Source organism: Diaphorina citri, unplaced genomic scaffold (assembly GCF_000475195.1).
Source record: "Diaphorina citri unplaced genomic scaffold, Diaci psyllid genome assembly version 1.1 scaffold340, whole genome shotgun sequence".
Classification (NCBI taxonomy): domain Eukaryota; kingdom Metazoa; phylum Arthropoda; class Insecta; order Hemiptera; family Psyllidae; genus Diaphorina; species Diaphorina citri.
Genome location: NW_007377775.1, coordinates 37,501 through 59,610, shown reverse-complemented (window position 1 = coordinate 59,610; position 22,110 = coordinate 37,501). Strand labels below are relative to the sequence as shown.

Genomic DNA, 22,110 nt, shown 5'->3' with positions numbered 1-22,110 from the left:
ATGTTTAACCTATTTTTACTTTCCTCATTTATATCATTTCTCTTGTAATTCCCTCATTTATCTTCTTCTCCTTCTATTACTACAGTTTGAACCTGGGTTAGCGAAATCACTAGGGACAAGCCATTTATTTTATTTGTTAATTTTTGAAGAGGTTTGACAGAGGGAACTGTAACTGCTGAGGTCTTATCGTCCCGAAATCGAAGAGAGAAGGAAGACAGGATAGGAGAAAACCAGCCGTTCCGAGAACGAACTTAACCCGCTCAACCGCCCCGGGTGGGAATCGAACCCGCGGCCTAGCGCTTACAAGGCAGACGCACTACCAACTAAGCTAACTAGGCTGGCAATTACCTATTTTTACTTTCTTCATTTAAATATTTTTTTCTATCTCTTTTAATTCCCTCGTTTATCTATGTCCTTCTCCTTTTATTACTACAGTCTACAGTTGAACCTGGGTCCCAAGGGACAAGACATTTCCCTTTATTATCTATGCACTTCAGTCGAACCTGAATAAGAAAGGCTCGAAAGGACCTTTTTTCTCCTGAAGACCCGTTCTCACTTGTTGTTCGGGGAAAAAAATCGTGTCCTGCGTTGTGAACACTCTCATTTAAATTACATTGCCTACAAGAACATTTTGTGTCGTTCGGAACCAAATCGTGTCGTGTGTAGTGGGAACACTCTCATTTAAATTACATTGCCTCCAAGAACATTTTGTGTCGGTTCTCTTTTATCGCCCACCAGCATCTTTCTGTTTTTAAGTTTCTCCCTCCTCCTCCTCCTCCTCCTCCTCTTTCTCCTCCTCCTCCTTTCTCTTCTGTTTTATCTAAATAGCCCCCGCACTCCGTTCCCACAGAGACAAAAGGGCCCTAACAATATTTCTGCTCGGTGCTGGTTTTCCTCATGGCTGAATTTTCTTCTTTGTCCTCTCGGAAGCCAGGGGCGGAGGTGGAGGTGAGTTTATTGAGGTTATTATCACGAGTGTGGCCAGTGGCGAACGACTGGAGCATATTTACCCCTAAAAACGTAACCTAATAGAAATCAGAGCACGTTTTCAGTAGTATTCGGGAAACATACCCTCAGTAGGTACGTAGCGTAGCTGACACCAGAAATTTTGGATTCTTTGCAAATTACTCGTAAATCAGATTAGGGTCTTTCGACTCTCTCTGCTTTAATTTCTGTGTTAGCTCAACTTCGTGAAGGCTATTTATTAATTTTTCTGTTTTTCCAAATAACGTTCCGCGGTTCCAACCCAAAACCAAAGCAAGCTCACGAAGCATAATCACAAACACACAGCCCCGAGTAAAACTTCTGATTTTGGGTCAAAATGAATAGCTTAATCTTAAAAAGGAATATCGCTAAAAACTGCTAAAGCTCACAACAGCTCCAAAGTATTTCCCAAACCCTCAATATCATTCTGATGACAACAAAAGATAACTGTTGTGGCGTTTTCCCTAATCCACCTACCGCAATCGCATATCTCTCATCTCTCAGTAACTATCCCGAAAATTTTTATTGCTCTAAAAATAAAGCGAAAATAAAACTCTCCAGAGCAGATAAAGATAAACCTTATCTTGCTCTTCCCGGAAACTCCTGCACTTTTCAAGGAATTAAAGCTCAATACTGGCTGGCGTTGACAAAAAAACAAACGTCTAAAAGCACAGAAGGGTTGGGGGTCTGACGCAGTGCATGGAAATTGCAGAAAAAGAAAGTAATTATATATTTATTCGTACTTTACTTTAGTCAAATGTATATTTTTTTACTTTTAGCGGGGACAACAAAGTCAGATAATTACTTTACCGTTCTATTTCTATGTATTTGCTTGAGTTTTTAAGCGACCTGTATACTTTGCTTTCTACATGACCTTTACTTTCTAAAATAATTTTATGATTTGCTGGATTTACGGGGTCGAGCGGGTTTCGAACACAGTCAAATGTCTTCTGACAGTTTGTCTCATTTGTCCATACACGGTGGGTTTTGAGTCAGCTATGTGTGATACATTCCTAGGGTGTATCATGCCCATGATTAATTCACCGGGTATGGAGTTGATATTCATACGCGACTTGAAAAAGTTCATACTGGATAAATATTCACGCAACGTCAAACTTCAGAAATATTAATGAAGTTCAAAATAGATAGTGGCATTACTATGTTCTGCCTACACAACCATCAAGATTACTTTGTTTTGGCAATACAACCAGCCTGGCTAGCTGGCAGATAAAAGAAAGCTTATAAGTAATATCTCATATGTATACCAAGAAGTCCGCACGATGCAATCGTTGATCACACATACTATATGTATATGAATGTAGTTGAGGCTAAACCTGGCTGGAGCTGGAGACCATCACACCCACGCCACGGCTTCAGTTAAGCTGTTACAATGACAGCACCTAAACTTGTCTGTGACAAATTGAATTGATAATCCTTATCCCAATTCCCAGAATCCAGATTCAATTGGCCTTCCTCACCTTCCCCATTGGATAAAGCACCTACTTGATCAAAAACAGTGTTTGGTGTTATTATTATTATTATGATATCATTATTATTATTAATATTATCATTATTAGATATATTTTGCTCCAAACTGGCGCGCCGTTTGCCCCGTATTATGTTTCTGTTGTGCGCGCATCATAGGACGTTATGTTGATGCGCGCATAGGGTATGTACATGTAGTGTACATAGAACATGAACATACGAGTACATGTACATATTATTGTACATACAACCTTATGTTGAGATGCGCGCATACAGTTTGTATAAGGGTGTATATGCAACATGTATTGTGTATGTATTTTGTTGAGATTTTGCGTGCTTTGTGCAAGACTTTATGTACATATGATTTTGTGTACGTTTTACAATATTGTACATACATCTATGTATGTAAGTATGTATGTTCTTCTGTGTAACATTTCATGTACTTTATGCCAGAATTTTTCCATGTAAATTATTTCATAATAAATTAATTAGGTATACATAATAAATCAATTATAAATAATAAATTTATCATTTATGTTCTAGGTAGAATTCTGATACGATGGTTTAGACCCGTTTTAAGGCTTTGGGAAAGGACATGCTATCACACAGGCTCTACAGATGCTTAGAGCAAGGCCCTGGGTTACATTCTGTCTTCGCTCACTGCTGGGTTCTATTTTTACCGAGTCGTTTTTTGACTGCTTGCCAGGGAATTTCTGTTCAAATCCCTCTAAATCTATTTATTATTCTGCGCTCCCGTATTTATTGCCCCTATTACGTTATTTAACATAAACTATGGAGATTCAGTTTTATATCGAACTGATTTTTTTCTCTTATTTCGGATGTTTTCTTCTTTTCTTTTTTCATAATTACTTATCAAAATATTCATCCCATTCAATGTTGTCATTTTGTTTTTTAAGTTGATTCACGGTTTCATTAAATTAACATTAGTTAAATGGTAAATAAATATTTTATTGAGCAAAATTTACAAATTAACATAGGTAGGTACATATGCACAAAAAGTTTAATTACTAGTTAAATTACTTATCAAAACCAACCAATAGCTGCAACGAGGGGGGTTGATGGTCTCTAGCCAAGATTACTTGACCCGTCCCGAACCGCAGTCAACCATCATGAGGACCTGTGCTTTTTTCTCTAAAGCATGATAAACCCATTGTAACCTCCACTTAGCTGGGCTTGTTAGGGTTTGGCTGCTCTGATCCTTATTTATAGTCCCTCAGCAAGACACTTTTTTTCCAAGAGGTTTGATAGAGGGAACTGTAACTGCTAAGGTCTTATCATCCCGAAATCGAAGAGAGGAGGACAGGATAGGAGAAAGCCAGCCGTTCCGAGAACGAACCTTGTCCGTTCAGGATAAAATCCTTCCCGGGAGGGAATCGAATTGGCGGCCTAGCGCTTACAAGGCAGACGCACTACCAACTAATCTAACAAGGCTAACGACCCAAAGAAACTAACAAATTGTTCTCTGCTCGAGATGATTAAGGCTCTTAGCACAGAGAGATTTCAGTTGATCCAAGAGTTTAAGAAATACTGGACTGTGTAAATCAAATGGGGGATGTCTAAGAAAACCCTTGACTCTGTGTTAACTCTCAGTGGTAAAACCGGCCATGATAGAGGGAGGATTGGTCAAAAGTGAGGTACAAATTTTGTCCCAAAGAAACCAATAAATCGTTCTCGGTTCGAGGTGATGTCGCGTCCTATGTGTGGGACTTCACGTTCGAAAACAAACTCTAGAATGCCATGGCATTCGGCCATGGACGCGATATTTGTTCTGTTCATAAAATTCGATATTCGACCGAATTAGTCACAGTGAATATCACCGCCGCTAGCCGAGAGAATTCACAAGTTACTGCCAAATTTTTTCGTTGTCAACAATATTTTAACCTACTTTAGATGTTATTATTATTATTTAATCTTGTGACATTAGGATTGTCCCCCCGCTCTTCCTCTGCTCTGGATACATATGTGGGTGACTTTCTCCCGTTCGAATCTTGGGGGAGTACTTAGGGATCTGCCGCCGCTAGCCGAGAGAATTCACAAGTTACTGCCAAATTTTTTCGTTGTCAACAATATTTTAACCTACTTTAGATGTTATTATTATTTAATCTTGTGACATTAAGATTGTCCCCTGCTCTTCCTCTGCTCTGGATATGTGGGTGACTTTCTCCCGTTCGAATCTCGGGGGAGTAGGGATCTGTTTAGTATCGTTAGTACAACCTGAAGAGCTCTCAGTAGATTTTTTTTTATTTTTATTTTTATTTTATTATGATTTTTGTGTAGGTATTTATAGTATTGTGCAATATTTTTACTTTCTATTACTAAAGTAATGAGAAAGTATTGCAATTTTTGCATGTAATTTATCTCATAGAACATAATATATACCAACATGTTTATTTGTTCATGTTCTATGTAGCCTAATCTGATATGATGTATGATATACCTATTCCTATATTCGAGTAAAAAGTCTTGGAAAATTCGGGGGGAAATCAACAACCAACACCAAATCGGTCGAGTTTGGGTTTTTTTTATAAAACAATAATAGCCAATTTATTGTTTATAGTTATTTTCATCAAAGGGGAGGTACACAATAAAATAGCTAAAATAAAGGACAGGACCGTTAAGTGTGGAACAGGGACACCCCGGGAATCGACAGTCAAACTTTTTTTTCGAGAGGTTTGACAGAGGGAACTGTAACTGCTAAGGTCTTATCGTCCCGAAATCGAAGATAGAAGGAGGGCAGGATAAGAGAAAGCCAGCCGTTCCAAGAACGAACATTATCCGTTCAGGATAAAATACGCCCCCGCGCGGAAATCAAACCCGCGGCCTAGCACTTAATACAAGCCAGACGCGCTACCAACTAAGCTAACTAGGCTGGCAATGTGGGGCGAAAGTTTTCAAAGTGTCAAATGCAAATTTGAAATTGAAACTTTGCTTTCAGCAAAATGCAGTCCTATCTTGGGAAATGTTGCACAAGTTCCACACTAGCAGTCACCCTGTAAAGGCCCGTTCACACTTGTCGTGAGTTTCATCCGATTTTTTTCCGAATGTCCTGTAGGTAATGTAATTTTAATGAGAGTGTTCCCACTAAGCACGACACGATTTTTTCCGAACGACACAAAAAGTCCTAGTGGGCAATGTAATTTAAATGAGTGTTCCCACTTACGCACGACACGATTTTTTTTTTCCGACCGACAAGTGGGGAACGGGCCTTTCAAATTTGAAATTGAAACTTTGCTTTCAGCAAAATGCAGTCCTATCTTGGGAAATGTTGCACAAGTTCCACACTAGCAGTCACCCTGTTAAGGCCCGTTCCCACTTGTCGTGAGTTTCATCCGATTTTTTTCCGAATGTCCTGTAGGCAATGTAATTTAAATGATAGTAGTCCCACTAAGCACGACACGATTTTTTCCGAACGACACAAAAAGTCCTAGTGGGCAATGTAATTTAAATGGGTGTTCCCACTTACGCACGACACGATTTTTTTTTTTTTTCCGACCGACAAGTGGGAACGGTCCTTGAAATAAAGATATAATAAGATAATACAAATACACATTATACAGATATAATAATAAACAATTCATATCTACTTATCATGCACGGGGAAGCTAATTAAATACTAGGGAATAAAATTATTATTTAAATAGTAATGAAATAAAAATATGTAGTTCATATTTTCTAAAGATTAATAAGATGTCGCCTCTCCAATGTCTCTTCTCTTTATCAAGTTTTGACGGCAACATATGCATATGTTATGTAGATGTAATATCATGCATAGTTATGTAGATGTAATTGGAAAATTAAATTTAGAACATCCGCCCTGATGGCCTCCGGGGGTGAAAATGGATGGTTCTAAATTTTATTGAAGGGGCTGAATTTCAATATGAATCATTAGTGGGACCTATGTATTTCAATCACAAATCACCGATCAAAATGAATTTTCCATTTTTGTTGCTTCCCTTATTGACGGAAGAACATGGAAAAAAATGATAAATTGAATATGCCATAATTCCGGGCCTGGTTGGCAGATTGACCTCAAACGTGTACCAATGTACTACGTTTTTTTAAAGACCTTTAATATGATGTATCACAAGTAGGGGGTTCTCGTTTGATATTTTTAAGTTGCAGCCACAACAGGAGTGATGTAGCCCCAGGATCGAGCGAAAAGAAATGCAGACATTGGAGAAGCAGTACAAAATAAATGCATAATTTCCCACGAGGAAGGAAAGGAGTTGAAATGTGTACTTCTTCCAGTTACCAACCTCGGTGTAGTCAAGAGGAAGAAGGGACTAAGCCACACATACCTCGTTTCGAGATAATTGGAGGTAAAATCCACGATTTGCACATGGTTGTATGTACAATGTACATATGTAAGTCTTGAAGCGCTGGTTCTTATAACTACAGCTGATATTGCTATAGTTCCTCTACTAGTAGATGCCTTTCAGACTGTGGCTTAATTTTTTAAACCCTCAATTGAAGGGTTCTGTTCAAGGAGAACCTAATCGCGAAAATGAATTTTTGGGTAAAACTAACGGCCTCAAAGTTTTTGATCTCCATTGAAAAAAATATTGGGAAGATTCAACTTTTTGGAATTAAATCTCAAGATTACGTATTAAAAAGGCAAGTTTTACTCAAAAAGGACCTATGAAGGGTTGGCCCTTGCTACATGAAAGCCTCCATCCAATTCATAATACCTTTGGGAACAGGGAAACAACAATATTGAGTCTGTTTCGAAAGCTCAAACCTAAGATCAAAAAGAAAATGAATGGAACGTAACTTTTTTTAAAAAAGGTTCGATAGAGGGAACTGTTAAGGTCTTATCGTCCCAAAAGTGAAGAGAGAAGTAAGACAGGATAACAGACGTTCCGAGAACGAACCTTATCCGTTCAGGATAATATCCTCCGCCCCGGGCGGGAATCGAACCCGCGACCTAACGTTTACAAGGCAGAATTTGGCTGGATAGTTGATTAAACAATGTTCTATACGTTCTCTTCAAGATCTCAGACTCAAATGAAATCAAAGTCACCCATTTTGGAATGTGCAGAGGAAATTAAAAACGTGACTTCGGAAATATTAGAGAGTTTTCGCAACCAAAATAAGGGTACCGTTAATTAAACTCTTTAACGGGACACTAATTTTGGTTGCAAGAACTCACTATTTTCACCCTAAAATTGCAATTAGTGCAAGAAAAGATCGAGTATTACAGTCTAGCTTACGTAATATTGTCACGAAAAGGAATTAACAGCACTGTGAGATTTAAAGGGTTGTAACTTGAAAAGCACTGTAGGATTACCAGCATCATAGAATCAACAGAAGCTGTGATGTAAACAGCACTATAATGATCTATAGCACTAATATTAACAGCACTGTAAGATTAATTAACAGCACTATACACGCGACCAACAGCACTTTTAGGTTAACATCACTGTAGAATTAACAGCAATGTACATAGACATAGAACTGTGAGGTTAACAACACTTTTTCTTGCCCCCTGGTTTGGTGGTATGTTTTCTAATATTGACAGTGTCTGAGTTGAGGACCTGTCGCTCCTTCTGCTCCTTTTTTGACCTCAGTACTAGGTTTGTGATTGCCATGAACATCTGGGAAGAGAAGACAAAAGAGACGCTTATAGGATTAAAAAAATAAAATGAAAAGACGTTTGATGATAATAGTAAGTAGGTAATCAAATCAAATCTCAAAGCAGAGAGCTTTTTCACAACTTCTGTGAATATCACAGCATTACTAAGTGCCTCCTTTGTAATCAATTTCCATATTCTTTTTACACTGGAAATGCTGCCACCTCAATTGACCTCATGAGGCTGAGTGCACCATGAAATCCCAGCACAGAGCCAAAAAAACTATGAACCCGGGACCTACAGCATGCAAGCTTAGAGTGATACCCATTCGGCCACGAAAGACAGAGGTCCATAGTCTTCCATTTGGGCACCCTGTGTGGTAAAGTCTAGTGTGTATCTACTTGGGATTTAGGACTGTGGTAGTTATATTCTTACCTCTTCTACATTGATATTATCCTAAAAAAGTTGGCACAAAAACCCACCTACCTCAGATATCAAAAAACAAACACACACAAACACCGCACTGTTCGGATTTTCGCTGGAGCACCAAAAACACGCACTAATCGCGGGCCGGACGAAAAATTCGAAAAAAAATCTAAGAACTAAAACAGAGGCGAGAGACGAAGATCTCAAGCCGGGTGGGGAGAAGGATCTAATTTTAGACATCCCCCTCCCCAGGTTTCCCCTTTGGGGAGGGGTCGTTTTCGGTGTTGAGCGTCGAAAATTCGATCTTTTAATGAACGAAATATTGTGGGTCGCGATGGACACTGCGTTCTGAGTCGAGTACTTTATATAGGCAATGAGAGAGAACTCTTACCCCGAGTGCTTCGTCTCTCTCTTGTTTATTATTATTATCATTAGCATTTATTATTATTATTATTATTATTTAATATTATTATTATTATTATTATATTTTGCTCCAAACTGGCGCGCCGTTTGCCCCGTATTATGTTTCTGTTGTGCGCGCATCATCATAGGACATTATGTTGATGCGCGCATAGGGTATGTACATGTAGTGTACATAGAACATGAACATACCTACGAGTACATGTACATATTATTGTACAAACAAACTTATGTTGAGATGCGCGCATACGGTTTGTATAAGGGTGTACATGCAACATGTATTGTGTATGTATTTTGTTGAGATTTTGCGTGCTTTGTGCAAGACTTTATGTACGTATGATTTTGTGTACGTTTTACAATATTGTACATACATCTATGTTCTAATGTTCTTCTATGTAACTTTTTATGTACCTTATGCTAGAATTTTTCCATGTAAATTATTTCATAATAAATTAATTAGGTATACATAATAAATCAATTATAAAAAATAATAAATGTATCATCTATGTTCTAGGTAGAATTTATTATGATTTTTGTGTAGGTATTTATAGTATTGTGCAATATTTTTACTTTCTATTACTAAAGTAATGAGAAAGTATTGCAATTTTTGCAATAATTTATCTCATAGAACGAACATAATATATACCAACATGTTCATTTGTTCATGTTCTATGTAGCCTAATCTGATGTGATGTATGATATACCTATTCCTATATTCGAGTAAAAAGTCTTGGAAAATTCGGGGGGAAATCAACAACCAACACCAAATCGGTCGAGTTTGGGTTTTTTTTATAAAACAATAATGGCCAATTTATTGTTTATAGTTATCTTCATCAAAGGGGAGGTACACAATAAAATAGCTAAAATACAGGATAGAGCGTTAAGTGTGGAACAAGGACACCTCGGACGTCCCGGGAATCGACAGTCAAACTTTTTTTCGAAAATCAAAATCGAAATTTGAAAAATAAGTCTTCCCGCCAGCCATTATCGAAACGCACTCTGATTGGTGGACTTAGCGATGACGTCAATATGCCATAATTCCGGGCCTGGTTGGCAGATTGAGCTCAAACTTGTACCAATGTACTACGTTTTTTAAAGACCTTTAATATGATGTATCACTAGTAGGGGGTTCTCGTTTAATTTTTTCAAGTTGCGGCCACAACAGGAGTAATGTAGCCCCAGGATCGAGCGAAAAGAAATGCAGACATTGGAGAAGCGGTACAAAATAAATGCATAATTTCCCACGAGGAAGGAAAGGAGTTGAAATGTGTACTTCTTCCAGTTACCAACCTCGGTGTAGTCAAGAGGAAGAAGGGACTAAGCCACACATACCTCGTTTCGAGATAATTGGAGGTAAAATCCACGATTTGCACATGGTTGTATGTACAATGTACATATGTAAGTCTTGAAGCGCTGGTTCTTATAACTACAGCTGATATTGCTATAGTTCCTCTTCTAGGAGATGCCTTTCAGACTGTGGCTAAATTTTTTAAACCCTCAATTGAAGGGTTCTGTTCAAGGAGAACCTAAACGCGAAAATGAATTTTTGAGTAAAACCAACAGCTTCAAAGTTTTTGATCTCCATTGAAAAAATATTGGGAAGATTCAACTTTTTGGAATTAAATCTCAAGATTACGTATTAAAAAGGCAAGTTTTACTCAAAAAGAAGCTATGAAAGGTTGGCCCTTGCTACATGAAAGCCTCCATCCATTTCATAATGCTTTTGGGGACAGGGAAACGAACAATATTGAGTTTGTTTCGAAAGCTCAAACTTGAGATCAAAAAGAAAATGAATGGAACGTAACTTTTTTGAAAAGGTTCGATAGAGGGAACTGTTAAGGTCTTATCGTCCCTAAAGTGTCTAAGGTGAAGAGAGAAGTAAGACAGGATAACAGACGTTCCGAGAACGAACCTTATCCGTTCAGGATAATATCTTCCGCCCGGGCGGGAATCGAACCCGCGACCTAAGGTTTACAAGGCAGAATTTGGCTGGATAGTTGATTAAACAATGTTCCATACGTTCTCTTCTAGATCTCAGACTCAAATGAAATCAAAGTCACCCATTTTGGAATGTGCAGAGGAAATTAAAAACGTGACTTCCGAAATATTAGAGTTCTTGCAACCAAAATAAGGATACCGTTAATTAAACTCTTTAACGGGACACTAATTTTGGTTGCAAGAACTCACTATTTTCACCCTAAAATTGCAGTTAGTGCAAGAAAAGATCGAGTATTACAGTCTAGCTTACGTAATATTGTCACGAAAAGGAATTAACAGCACTGTGAGATTTAAAGGGTTGTAACTTGAAAAGCACTGTAGGATTACCAGCATCATAGAATCAACAGAAGCTGTGATGTAAACAGCACTATAATGATCTATAGCACTAATATTAACAGCACTGTAAGATTAATTAACAGCACTATACACGCGACCAACAGCACTTTTAGGTTAACATCACTGTAGAATTAACAGCAATGTACATAGACATAGAACTGTGAGGTTAACAACACTTTTTCTTGCCCCCTGGTTTGGTGGTATGTTTTCTAATATTGACCGTGTCTGAGTTGAGGACCTGTCGCTCCTTCTGCTCCTTTTTTGACCTCAGTACTAGGTTCGTGATTGCCATGAACATCTGGGAAGAGAAGACAAAAGAGACGCTTATAGGATTAAAAAAATAAGAAAATGAAAAGACGTTTGATGATGATAATAATAAGTAGGTAATCAAATCAAATCTCAAAGCAGAGAGCTTTTTCACAACTTCTGTGAATATCACAGCACTACTAAGTAAGTGCCTCCTTTGTAATCAATTTCCATATTCTTTTTACACTGGAAATGCTGCCAATGGTTGCTACTCAATTGACCTCATGAGGCTGAGAGCACCATGAAATCCCAGCACAGAGCCAAAAAAACTTTGAACCCCGGACCTACAACATGCAAGCTTAGAGTGATACCCACTCGGCCACGAAAGACAGGTCCATAGTCTTCCATTTGGGCACCCTGTGTGGTAAAGTCTAGTGTGTATCTACTAGGGATTTAGGACTGTGGTAGTTATATTCTTACCTCTTCTACATTGATATTATCCTTGGCGCTGGTCTCGAAGAGTTGAATACCCATCTGATTTGCAAACCGCTGTGCATCCTCCGTGAGAACCACTTTCTTCTGAGGATCATCATTTTTGTTACCCACTGGAATCAAGAACACAGCATTATTTTTAACTGTGTGTCCACAACAGCAACCATAGACCATTGGCCCTCGCCAAGACCATCGCAGAAAAAATACTCAGATCAAATCTTGATTTTATGTGAGGGATGGAGTTATGGTCAAGAATCTGCTCCCTTAAGGACGCTTCTATTCATTAGCATGGTTCTAAGGTCAGTTTTCCATTGTGGACGCCTACTAGGGTGTTTTTTTATGACAAGAGTTTATCCTCCATTTGGCAGCAAGCTACTCATCTACTCACATTAGCTCACCCAGTCTGAGGCCTGAAGGGAAAAGCCAGCAGTATATGATTGGACAAATGGTCATCCATCCACATCCCAACCAAGCACATTCGTTCAACACTGTGCACACCCTAAAAAAAAAAAAAAAAAAAAAAAAAAAAAAAAAACAAAACAAAACAAATGCGTAAAGTCTGATGTCACACATATTTGAACTCTTTCATTAGAACGGAAAATAATAATTGAATTTTCAACATTTTACAGTTATTTTTTCAGAGTTTTGACCTCAGGTTTGGATTTTTCCCAACTTTATACATAGGAATCAACCATTTGTTTATATGTAATTTTTACTTATTTGCAACTGCTCCAAAAAATTGTTTTCTTTTAAAAAACAACTGCGTAAAGTCTGATGTCACACATATTTGAACTCTTTCATTAGAACGGAAAATAAAAATTGAATTTTCAAGTTATTTTTTTCAAAGTTTTGACCTTGGATTTGGATTTTTCCCAACTTTATACATAGTAATGAACCATTTATTTATAATTTTTACTTATTTGCAACTGCTCCATTAAATCGTTTTCTTTTTCCATCATTGCAGTGGATATTTGGAACAAGCACACTTGCTAATCATCAAGAACCTCTCGTAAACTTGATTTTCCATGTCAAACCCCAAGACCAACTAGTGTCCGGAGATAACCCAAGTAATGTGTATGATCAAGTTCAAACCATTTCCACAGAACTGAATCAGTCCAATGTACAATTGTTGATATCTGTGTTAGAGCAAGTGAAGACAAAATCATAAAATATTTTTAGCTGCAGACTGTAAGTATTTTTATTTTTGATGTTATCATCTAGCTAATATAGGTACATGTTGTCCTAGCTGTTGAATCCAATTCTGGAACCTATGGGACAATGTTACGAGCTTCATGTACTGTTCTCTTTGTAGGTAAATCAGTTGTCCTCTCAAGGTTCACTTTAAGATCCAAATACAAAGTTTTTTTTTTTTTTTAGAGCAAGTGAAGACAAAATCATAAAATATTTTTAGCTGCAGACTGTAAGTATTTTTATTTTTGATGTTATCATCTAGCTAATATACATGTTGTCCTAGCTGTTGAATCCATTTCTGGAACCCATGGGACAATGTTACAAGCTTCATGTATTGTTCTCTTTGTAGGTAAATCAGTTGTCCTCTCAAGGTTCACTTTAAGATCCAAATACAAAGTTTTTTTTTCCAAGTGATTTGATTTTGAACATTGATGATCAAATGTAAAGTGAAATAATCAGTATAACCTCAGAGTTTGCTTGTCAAAACATGATTATTATTCTCTTTCCTATTCACAGGATAAATCATTACAAGTCATAATGGAAGAAGTCCCACCTCCTCCGGAGACAAACGTCACTGAAAATCTCAACACAGAAGAGCCTCAAGTTGAATCTATGGATGTCGATAGTGAAATAAACAAATTACCTGACAACACCAAATCAACTGAACCAAAAGATATCCCTGATGTAGATATGGAAACAGAAGACAACATTGTCAATCCAGAACAAAATGAATCTGGGGAAACTGTTGCAAAAATAGAAACTTAATTAACAGCACTATACACGCGACCAACAGCACTTTTAGGTTAACATCACTGTAGAATTAACAGCAATGTACGTAGACATAGAACTGTGAGGTTAACAACACTTTTTCTTGCCCCCTGGTTTGGTGGTATGTTTTCTAATATTGACAGTGTCTGAGTTGAGGACCTGTCGCTCCTTCTGCTCCTTTTTTGACCTCAGTACTAGGTTTGTGATTGCCATGAACATCTGGGAAGAGAAGACAAAAGAGACGCTTATAGGATTAAAAAAATAAAATGAAAAGACGTTTGATGATAATAGTAAGTAGGTAATCAAATCAAATCTCAAAGCAGAGAGCTTTTTCACAACTTCTGTGAATATCACAGCATTACTAAGTGCCTCCTTTGTAATCAATTTCCATATTCTTTTTACACTGGAAATGCTGCCACCTCAATTGACCTCATGAGGCTGAGTGCACCATGAAATCCCAGCACAGAGCCAAAAAAACTATGAACCCGGGACCTACAGCATGCAAGCTTAGAGTGATACCCATTCGGCCACGAAAGACAGAGGTCCATAGTCTTCCATTTGGGCACCCTGTGTGGTAAAGTCTAGTGTGTATCTACTTAAATAGAAACAAGTGATCCCAATAAAAATATACATGACGAAACAGAACCACAAGGAAGTGATGAAAATGTAGACAAAAGTATTCCTAATCATGTGGAAGATGGAAATGACAAACGAGAAGAAAGTACTGATTGTAAAGATTCTGACAAAACTCTTGACACAAATAGAAACAAGTGATCCCAATAAAAATATACATGACGAAACAGAACCACAAGGAAGTGATGAAAATGTAGACAAAAGTATTCCTAACCATGTAGAAGATGGAAATGACAAACGAGAAGAAAGTACTGAATGTAAAGATTCCGACAAACCTCTTGACATTTCTTACCTCTTCTACATTGATATTATCCTTGGCGCTGGTCTCGAAGAGTTGAATACCCATCTGATTTGCAAACCGCTGTGCATCCTCTGTGAGAACCACTTTCTTCTGAGGATCATCGTTCTTGTTACCCACTGGAATCAAGAACACAACATTATTTTTAACTGTGTGGCCACAACAGCAACCATAGACCATTGGCCCTCGCCAAGACCATCGCAGAAAAAATACTCGGATCAAATCTTGCTCTTGACACTTGTGATGAACAATCCATTGAGACCAAATGTGATGAAAAGAGTCCCAAAGAAACAACTGAAGATCAAGAAAGTGTAATTGAAGAAATCCCAAAAGGTCAAAATGTAAATGAGACTAATGTAGATAAAGATATTGATGCAAAAGAAGAAGAAACAAAAGTTGAAGAATTAGTGGATTCGGAAAAAACATTGGAAACAGAACCACAAGAGGTAAAAGAAACACGCAAAGAGGTTCTAAAGAAAGAGGATACCAATGAGGATACAATAGAGTCAATAGAGGATGTGCAAAAATATATTGATGGTACTAGTAATGAGGATAAATCTAGCAGTGTACCAACAGAACAAACTGAAATACCAACTCTTGGAGATGCTTCAGAACCAGATGCTACTGTACCCAACGAAATCATACAAAATCCTAAAGATGAGACTGATAATGTTAAATCAGACAAACTGAGTGATAATGTTGAATCAGATAACCTTGTAGACGGTAACAAAGCTGAGATATCACATGAACTCAGTGAGACGCAAAAGGAAGTTCAGGACAATGTAATGGAAGTGGATAAAACAAATGTGAACACAAGCAATAAAGACGAAGAACTTCAAAATGAGGATAAATCTAGCAGTGTACCAACAGAACAAACTGAAATACCAACTCTTGGAGATGCTTCAGAACCAGATGCTACTGTACCCATCGAAATCATACAAAATCCTAAAGATGAGACTGATAATGTTAAATCAGACAAACTGAGTGATAATGTTGAATCAGACAAACTCGTAGACAGTAACAAAGCTGAGATATCACATGAACTCAGTGAGAGACAAAAGGAAACTCAGAACAATGCAATGGAAGTGGATAAACCAAAAGTGAACACAAGCAATAATGAAGAACTTCACAGGGAAGTTGAAAAATTGGATAGCAAAGAGGAGGCAAGTACAGTTCCAAGTGAAACAAGCTCTGTGGTGAAACCAAGTTCCGATAGTATTAAACACCCAATCCTCACAGCTGTTAAAAAACAAGAACCTGACACTTCCAAGACAGAAAGTCCAAAACGAAAAGTATCCGCCCGGTCTAGGAGAGATCCTGTGATTCCTCTCCTCCCCAACTTGCACTATCTAGACAGCGAAACCAACTTTGGCGGCTTCTACCCGGAGTATTTCGACAGCACAATCTACATGTATCGGAGCTACTGGTGTTATGTCCAAGAAGAGTTCAACATCCCGTGCCGCCCTCTGCCGCCATACAAGACAGATTTCTATTTGAACTTCATGCCCAGTGCTCCAGTCATGCAATCATCAAGCGGGAGGATCATCAAGAAGCGAGAGTTCACACCAAGTGTGCCTAGCTCACATCAGGTCAAGCGAGACATACCGAGTGCGAAAAAAGAGATCATTTCTTCCCCCCCCCCCCCCCAGGTCTCCCCAACCTAGAAATCCTACAGCTCCGCTCGTTCGAGTCAAAGAGAGAGCACGGTCTCATCATGATGAACATCCCATTGCTCTCGCACATGCGACACCTACGCCATCTGTCCCTCACCGGCGTCAAAAATCTCAAATCCTACCAGGTCAACGTGTTCAAGGTAATTAATTTTAAATTTTAATTTATTAAGTTCCCATTTATTATTTTTCATATGCCGTGACGGATCTAGAAGTCGTAGAAGAAAAAGAAAAATTTCCTAGTTCCTCATTTTTTTCTGCTCTTTGTCTTAGAAACCTCACCCAAGTAAGTGCAACTGCTCTATTGTGAATTGTAATGAATAAACTTATTCCTATTATTACTATTATTCAAGGACTTCCCGCCGCTGGCTTCGTTAGAACTCGGCGACTGCACGAAGCTGGACGAAAGGTTTCCCGAGGCTTCACTCGCACCTCTGACGTCACTCGTGAGACTTCGGCTGGAAATGGTGCAAGGCAACATGGCCAATAAGTTTGTGGAAACCATAGCAACGCTACCTCGCCTCAGAACACTTGAACTAATAAACATAGACACGAAAAAAGGATTCGATGAGGTGTTTGGAAGACTGAGTCATATTGAGCACCTCCTTATCTTCCCCACCTATATCACTCAGTCGTCAACCACTAACTGGCTGGTGCTGTCCGGCCTGTCCCGACTGAAGACAAGTCTGAAGTTCCTCACGTGGGGTCTGACTCAGGAGTTACTCAGGTTAGAATCATTGATTTTTTTTTATATATATATATAGTAGGTAGGTAATTTATTTGATATTTGAACATTTTTTTTATTATTATTATTATTAGGTACCTATTTATTTACACGCTAAGCGTATATCAAATGATTTGTTTATTTTTGATAATTTATTTACAATTAAAAACATATCCTTGGCTAAATTTAACCTCTGAGGAGATGGTTCTTCTTCCTCTTGATTGGTTGTTAAAAATGCAATGTAATTTATAATATAATAGTTTTCATAACCAACCTCAGTGGTGCAGTTGTTAACGCGTTCAACTTTGGATCTAGAGGTTGGTGGTTTGAGTCCCAGTCAAGTCATAAAATTTATCTAGGTGTAATAATCAGGCAGCGATATTTGTGACAAGCATTGAAGTATGCTTAACACGATTAAAAATTCCTTTTTTTTAAAATTCTTTGAGTAGTTTTCATAGAAAGTTGGAAGAAAAATTATTTCGATTTTTTTTTTTTTTTTTTAACTTGGAATTAGATAAACTTGACCATTGTACGATGTACCTACAGTAGAACCTCGATTATTTCAAGTAATTGGGACCGGGGGTAGGATATCTTTTAAAAGATAGAAAAAAAACTATGGATTTTGGAGTTGAATAATCGAGGTTCTACTTTACTATCAGACCATCACCCCGGTGTATAGCAGATACAGAAAGACATCTTTTCTTTATTCTGCTATCGCCATTCGGCGAAAGCTAAAGCCGCTACATTGTGACGTAGCGTGTATGTATGGCGTGTATGGCGGCCATACAATTCAAAAGTTCACTCTAATGCCCATAAATATTAATGGCATGGCATGTACTGTGATGGGACTTGGTAGACCTGTGCATGAGCCCAACACGCCCTACACTTGAATTTAGACCACGCTACGCCACTGCGCTACAACAACAACTTACCAACATTCCCAGTTTGATGGTGGACTCAATTCCAGAGCAGTCGATCGTCTTATCCGGTTGCTCCCCCTGCAGGAGTTCAATAATATGGGTGCTAATCTCTTCCAGACTATGATTTCTATCGATCAACACGGTGGCGTCCGCTCCCATCTCCTTTGCCGTTTTCAGTTTGTGCTCCAGAATATCTGGAATAATAGTCATTAGTCGAACAATGTGAGGTCAAACAATGAGGTCGAACAATGTGAGGTTTCAGGTCGACGAGAAGAAACGTATGGTTATAGTGTTTGACAATGTTTTTTTTTTCAAGAGGTTTGACAGGAGAAGCTGTAACTGCTAAGGTCTTATCGTCCCAAAATCGAAGAGAGAAGGAGGACAGGATAGGAGAAAGCCAGCCCTTCCGAGAATGAACATCAACCGTTCAGAATAAAATCCGCCCGGGGCGGGAATCGAACCCGCGACCTATCGCTTACAAGGCAGACGCGCTACTAACCGAGCTAACCAGGTGTTTTTATTAATTAAATTTTCATCTCTTACCTGTAATAACGACGCGTGAAGCACCCAGAGCCCTGGCTGTGAGTAGGGTGACCAGCCCAATTGGGCCCGCCCCTGTAATCAGGACCTTACTACCTAGGGTGACGCCGGCCCTGCGACAGGCGTGGACTCCGACTGATAGGGGCTCCAGAAGGGCCCCCTCCTCCAGGGACACGTGGTCTGGCAACCTGAGGGGAAGACAGGGGGAAATATTGTATAATTGAGGGGTTTATTCAAGAAGACCTGAAGACATAGGTACAGCGATTTTTTGTTTGAAGAGCTTTTATAGAGGGATTCGTAGATTCGTAAAAGCTTAACCCATTTTTTAGTGCAGTTGCACTAAAAGATGGGTTGTCGCACTGTTGTCGAGGCAGTGTGGACAGTTCAGTCGACGTCGATGGACAGCGTCGACTATGTGTGGGCGCAGCTCAATGTAGCCAATGTTACTCAGTCAACTTACTTGTGGCAGAAATCGGCGGCGTGTCTATAGTATCGGCTGAGGTTACCATGGTCAGGTGGCGTAGCGCAGAAGAAGATCTGACGGCACAGGTTGTAGCGGCCTTCCTTGCAGTAGGTGCAGGTTCTGCATGGTACTCCCGGCTCAATTGCTACTCTATCACCTGAGAAACATAATATTTATTTTAAAAAGGAAAGAGAAAAAAAAAAAAAAAAAAAATGGCGCCGTTTTTATTTCGTAGCAATGAATGAATTGCTACATTAGACTCGCGTGGTCTGTGTCGTACTATCCCTTAGTATCAGGTGTCGTTTTTATTTTCTACTGGATTTCTATCATGTTAATGTTTTTTCAAATCAATTATTTATCTAAATTGTTTATTTTGTAGAGAAATGATCTATTTTTTCATTTGAATTTTTACGAACAGACAATGGCCGTTCCCACTTGTGAGTTTCGTCCGATTTTTTTCCGAATGTCCTGTAGGCAATGTAATTTAAATAAGAGTGTTCTCACTACACACGACACGATTTTTTTTTTTTTTGTAACAAGTGGGAGCGGGCTTCAAAACTGTGTAAATAACCTGCTTGCTTTGTACATACTGACACGACTTTGTTATTGTTAAGTTTCAAGTGGGATTGCCCTAAAACCGTTCTTCTAGGTTCCTCTCACAGTTTTGTGCAAACCGAACAAGCCGGCTTGCGCAAGCCAGTTTGTGCAAATGGCTTGAGCGTGTAAACCCACCTTAATGGACAGTTGTAGAAAGTTATTGTTTATCTGAAAGCTGATAAAATATACCAATTCTATTTTTAGGATAGGATGGTTTTTTTTTTTTTTTTTTTTTTGTTTTATTCCTTAGAACAATTTCATCTCGAGCTCAATAAACTTTGAGCTGAATCCTCCTCGTCTAAAACTGTAGCAAAATAGTGCTACTAACCACTCTTGCAATCTGATTGGTTGATTTAAAAAAAAATGGCCAATCAGATCGCTTCTTACGAGAGTTCGTCTTGAACCGAGTTCAAACTCAAATCGGCTAGAGTAGTCAGCTTGGTTGGTAGTGCGTCTGCCTTGTAAGCGCTAGGCCGCGGGTGCGATTCCCGTCCGGGGCGGATTTTATCCTGAACGCATAAGGTTCGTTCTCGGAATGGCTGGCTTTCCTCCTATCCTGTCTTTCTTCTCTCTTCTCTTTCGGGACTATAAGACTTTAGCAGTTACAGTTCCCTCTATCAAACCTCTTTTTCTCTCTCAAATTGTGGTTTTGGCCGGAAGTAAATGTATGTACAGTAGGACCTCCATTATTTCAATCCCAAAATCTGTTCAAAATAGGGTTAATAGGGTATTTATTTACCATTTTGTTCTTTTGTATCTAAAATTTTGCCCCTTTTTCAATTGTTTTTCAATTCAATTTCAATTATCTCAACTTACGAATATTTCAACTACCCTCGGTCCCAATTAGTTGAAATAATATTATTATTATTTTTCAATTTTTCGAATTTTTTCTTCAATTTTTCTACCTCGCCATTTTTTCTTCAACTTTTCGAACTTTAACTTTGGATTTTAAAATCGATTTTTCCGTTTATATTTTTCAAGCCTAGCCTAACCTAGCCCTGCACAGCCTCAAGCCTCGCTTAGCCGTGTTGCAGCGGCTGCCCATGTTGTTGATGGTCAAGTTTACTGTTGTTCTTCAGGTCGAGACCTTCCTTACAGTGGATCATAACTTTGATGGCATTACCAGCGCCGGTCTTAGCCGTCTCGAACGCGTGTAGGGTGTCCTCCAGAAGGTAGTTGTGGGTGATGAGCTTCTTTACGTCAACCTGATGAATAGAATAGTATAGAATAGAATAAAGTAGGTAAAGTAAATAGAATAAAGCGTCTGCGTTGTAAGCGCACCGCGGGTTCGATTCCCGCCCCGGGCGGATTTTATCCTGAACGGATAACGTTCGTTCTCGGAACGGCTGGCTTTCTCCTATCCTGTCTTCCTTATCTCTTCGATTTCGGGACGATAAGACCTTAGTGGTTACAGCTCCCTCTATTGAAACCTAAAAAAAAAAGTTTCATGGTTTTTCGACATTTTCATCTTGACTTTTCCCCCACTTCCCTTCAACTTTTAAGTAAAATTTTATTTCATTTAGGTACTTGGTTGGACGTGAAAATCCAAAACCCGACCTTAACAGGTGTACCTGATAGACCTGATAGTATATGGCAGCAATAATAAGTAGGAAATAATTTAGAGGTCCCTCGATGGGGGACGAGGGGCCCTCGGGCCCTCTAAATACGGCCCTGGAATAATAGTTACCTTGCCTGAGGCGACCATGGCCAGGGCGATCGGATAATCGTTGGCATATCGGAAGACGCCCCTGATATCAATCTCCTTAGTCATTGTCAGCACCAGAGGTATCTTGACATCCTGAGAACCTGCTCCTACGATCACGAGACAGCCTCCAGGTCTGGTAGCCTGTGAAACAGATAGAAAACAGATATTAGTGAAATAGATAGGAACAGACGCATGTGGTCTGTGTTATAACTAGACAGACTCCTGGTAGCCTGTGGAACAGATAAACGTTAAATAGAGAGAAGACTAGCGTCTGGCTGTGGGACTATAAACAGGGAGGAGAACAGCTAACCCTAACCAGCCTAGCAAGCTGGCAGTTCCTCAAAGGGTTCTAGCGTCTGGCTGTGGGACTATAAACAGGGAGGAGAACAGCTAACCCTAACCAGCCTAGCAAGCTGGCAGTTCCTCAAAAGGTTCTCTCTGCTTGTAAATACCAAGCACAAGTCCTCACGATGGTTGACTGCGGTTCAGGACGAGCCAGCCAATTCAACATGGCTAGAGCTAGAGACCATCACCCCGGAGTATAGCAGATACAAGAAGATATCTTTTCTTTATTCTGCTATCGCCATTCGGCGAAAGCTAAAGCCGCTACAACAACAACAACA

General features: G+C 39.0%; 4 protein-coding genes across 7 annotated transcripts in view; 1 reads left to right on the top strand and 3 right to left on the bottom strand.

Annotated features, from left to right (window-relative positions):
• Positions 1-8,822, bottom strand: part of LOC103507752 (tropomyosin-1) — a 30,617-nt gene extending 21,795 nt beyond the window's left edge. The window contains exon 1 of the mRNA XM_017443470.2: positions 8,547-8,822. The gene's annotated coding sequence lies outside the window, so the exon portion shown is untranslated. The remainder of the gene's footprint in view (positions 1-8,546) is intronic.
• A 1,231-nt stretch (positions 8,823-10,053) lies between these two features.
• LOC103507763 (ras-related protein Rab-35) lies at positions 10,054-12,152 on the bottom strand. The gene is made up of 2 exons (XM_008472269.3): positions 11,967-12,152; positions 10,054-11,538 (listed from the first exon to the last, which is right to left on the bottom strand). The coding sequence occupies exons 1-2, from the start codon at positions 12,150-12,152 to the stop codon at positions 11,407-11,409; spliced, it is 318 nt and encodes a 105-aa protein (XP_008470491.1). The 3' UTR covers positions 10,054-11,406.
• A 769-nt stretch (positions 12,153-12,921) lies between these two features.
• LOC103507760 (AT-rich interactive domain-containing protein 4A) lies at positions 12,922-16,532 on the top strand. Its single transcript, XM_026822543.1, has 5 exons — positions 12,922-13,166; positions 13,686-13,922; positions 14,538-14,685; positions 15,097-15,471; positions 15,766-16,532. The coding sequence occupies exons 2-5, from the start codon at positions 13,707-13,709 to the stop codon at positions 16,530-16,532; spliced, it is 1,506 nt and encodes a 501-aa protein (XP_026678344.1). The 5' UTR covers positions 12,922-13,166; positions 13,686-13,706.
• Positions 16,533-18,149: 1,617 nt separating this feature from the next.
• The window catches only part of LOC103507759 (sorbitol dehydrogenase-like), a 27,625-nt gene continuing 23,664 nt past the window's right edge, over positions 18,150-22,110 (bottom strand). For all 4 annotated transcript variants that reach the window (XM_026822537.1, XM_026822536.1, XM_026822539.1 and 1 more), the window contains exons 3-5: positions 19,183-19,342; positions 18,726-18,910; positions 18,150-18,376 (exon numbers count right to left, since the gene is read on the bottom strand). In XM_026822537.1, the coding sequence (XP_026678338.1) occupies positions 18,165-18,376; positions 18,726-18,910; positions 19,183-19,342 (557 nt within the window). In that variant the 3' untranslated portion in view covers positions 18,150-18,164. The remainder of the gene's footprint in view (positions 18,377-18,725; positions 18,911-19,182; positions 19,343-22,110) is intronic.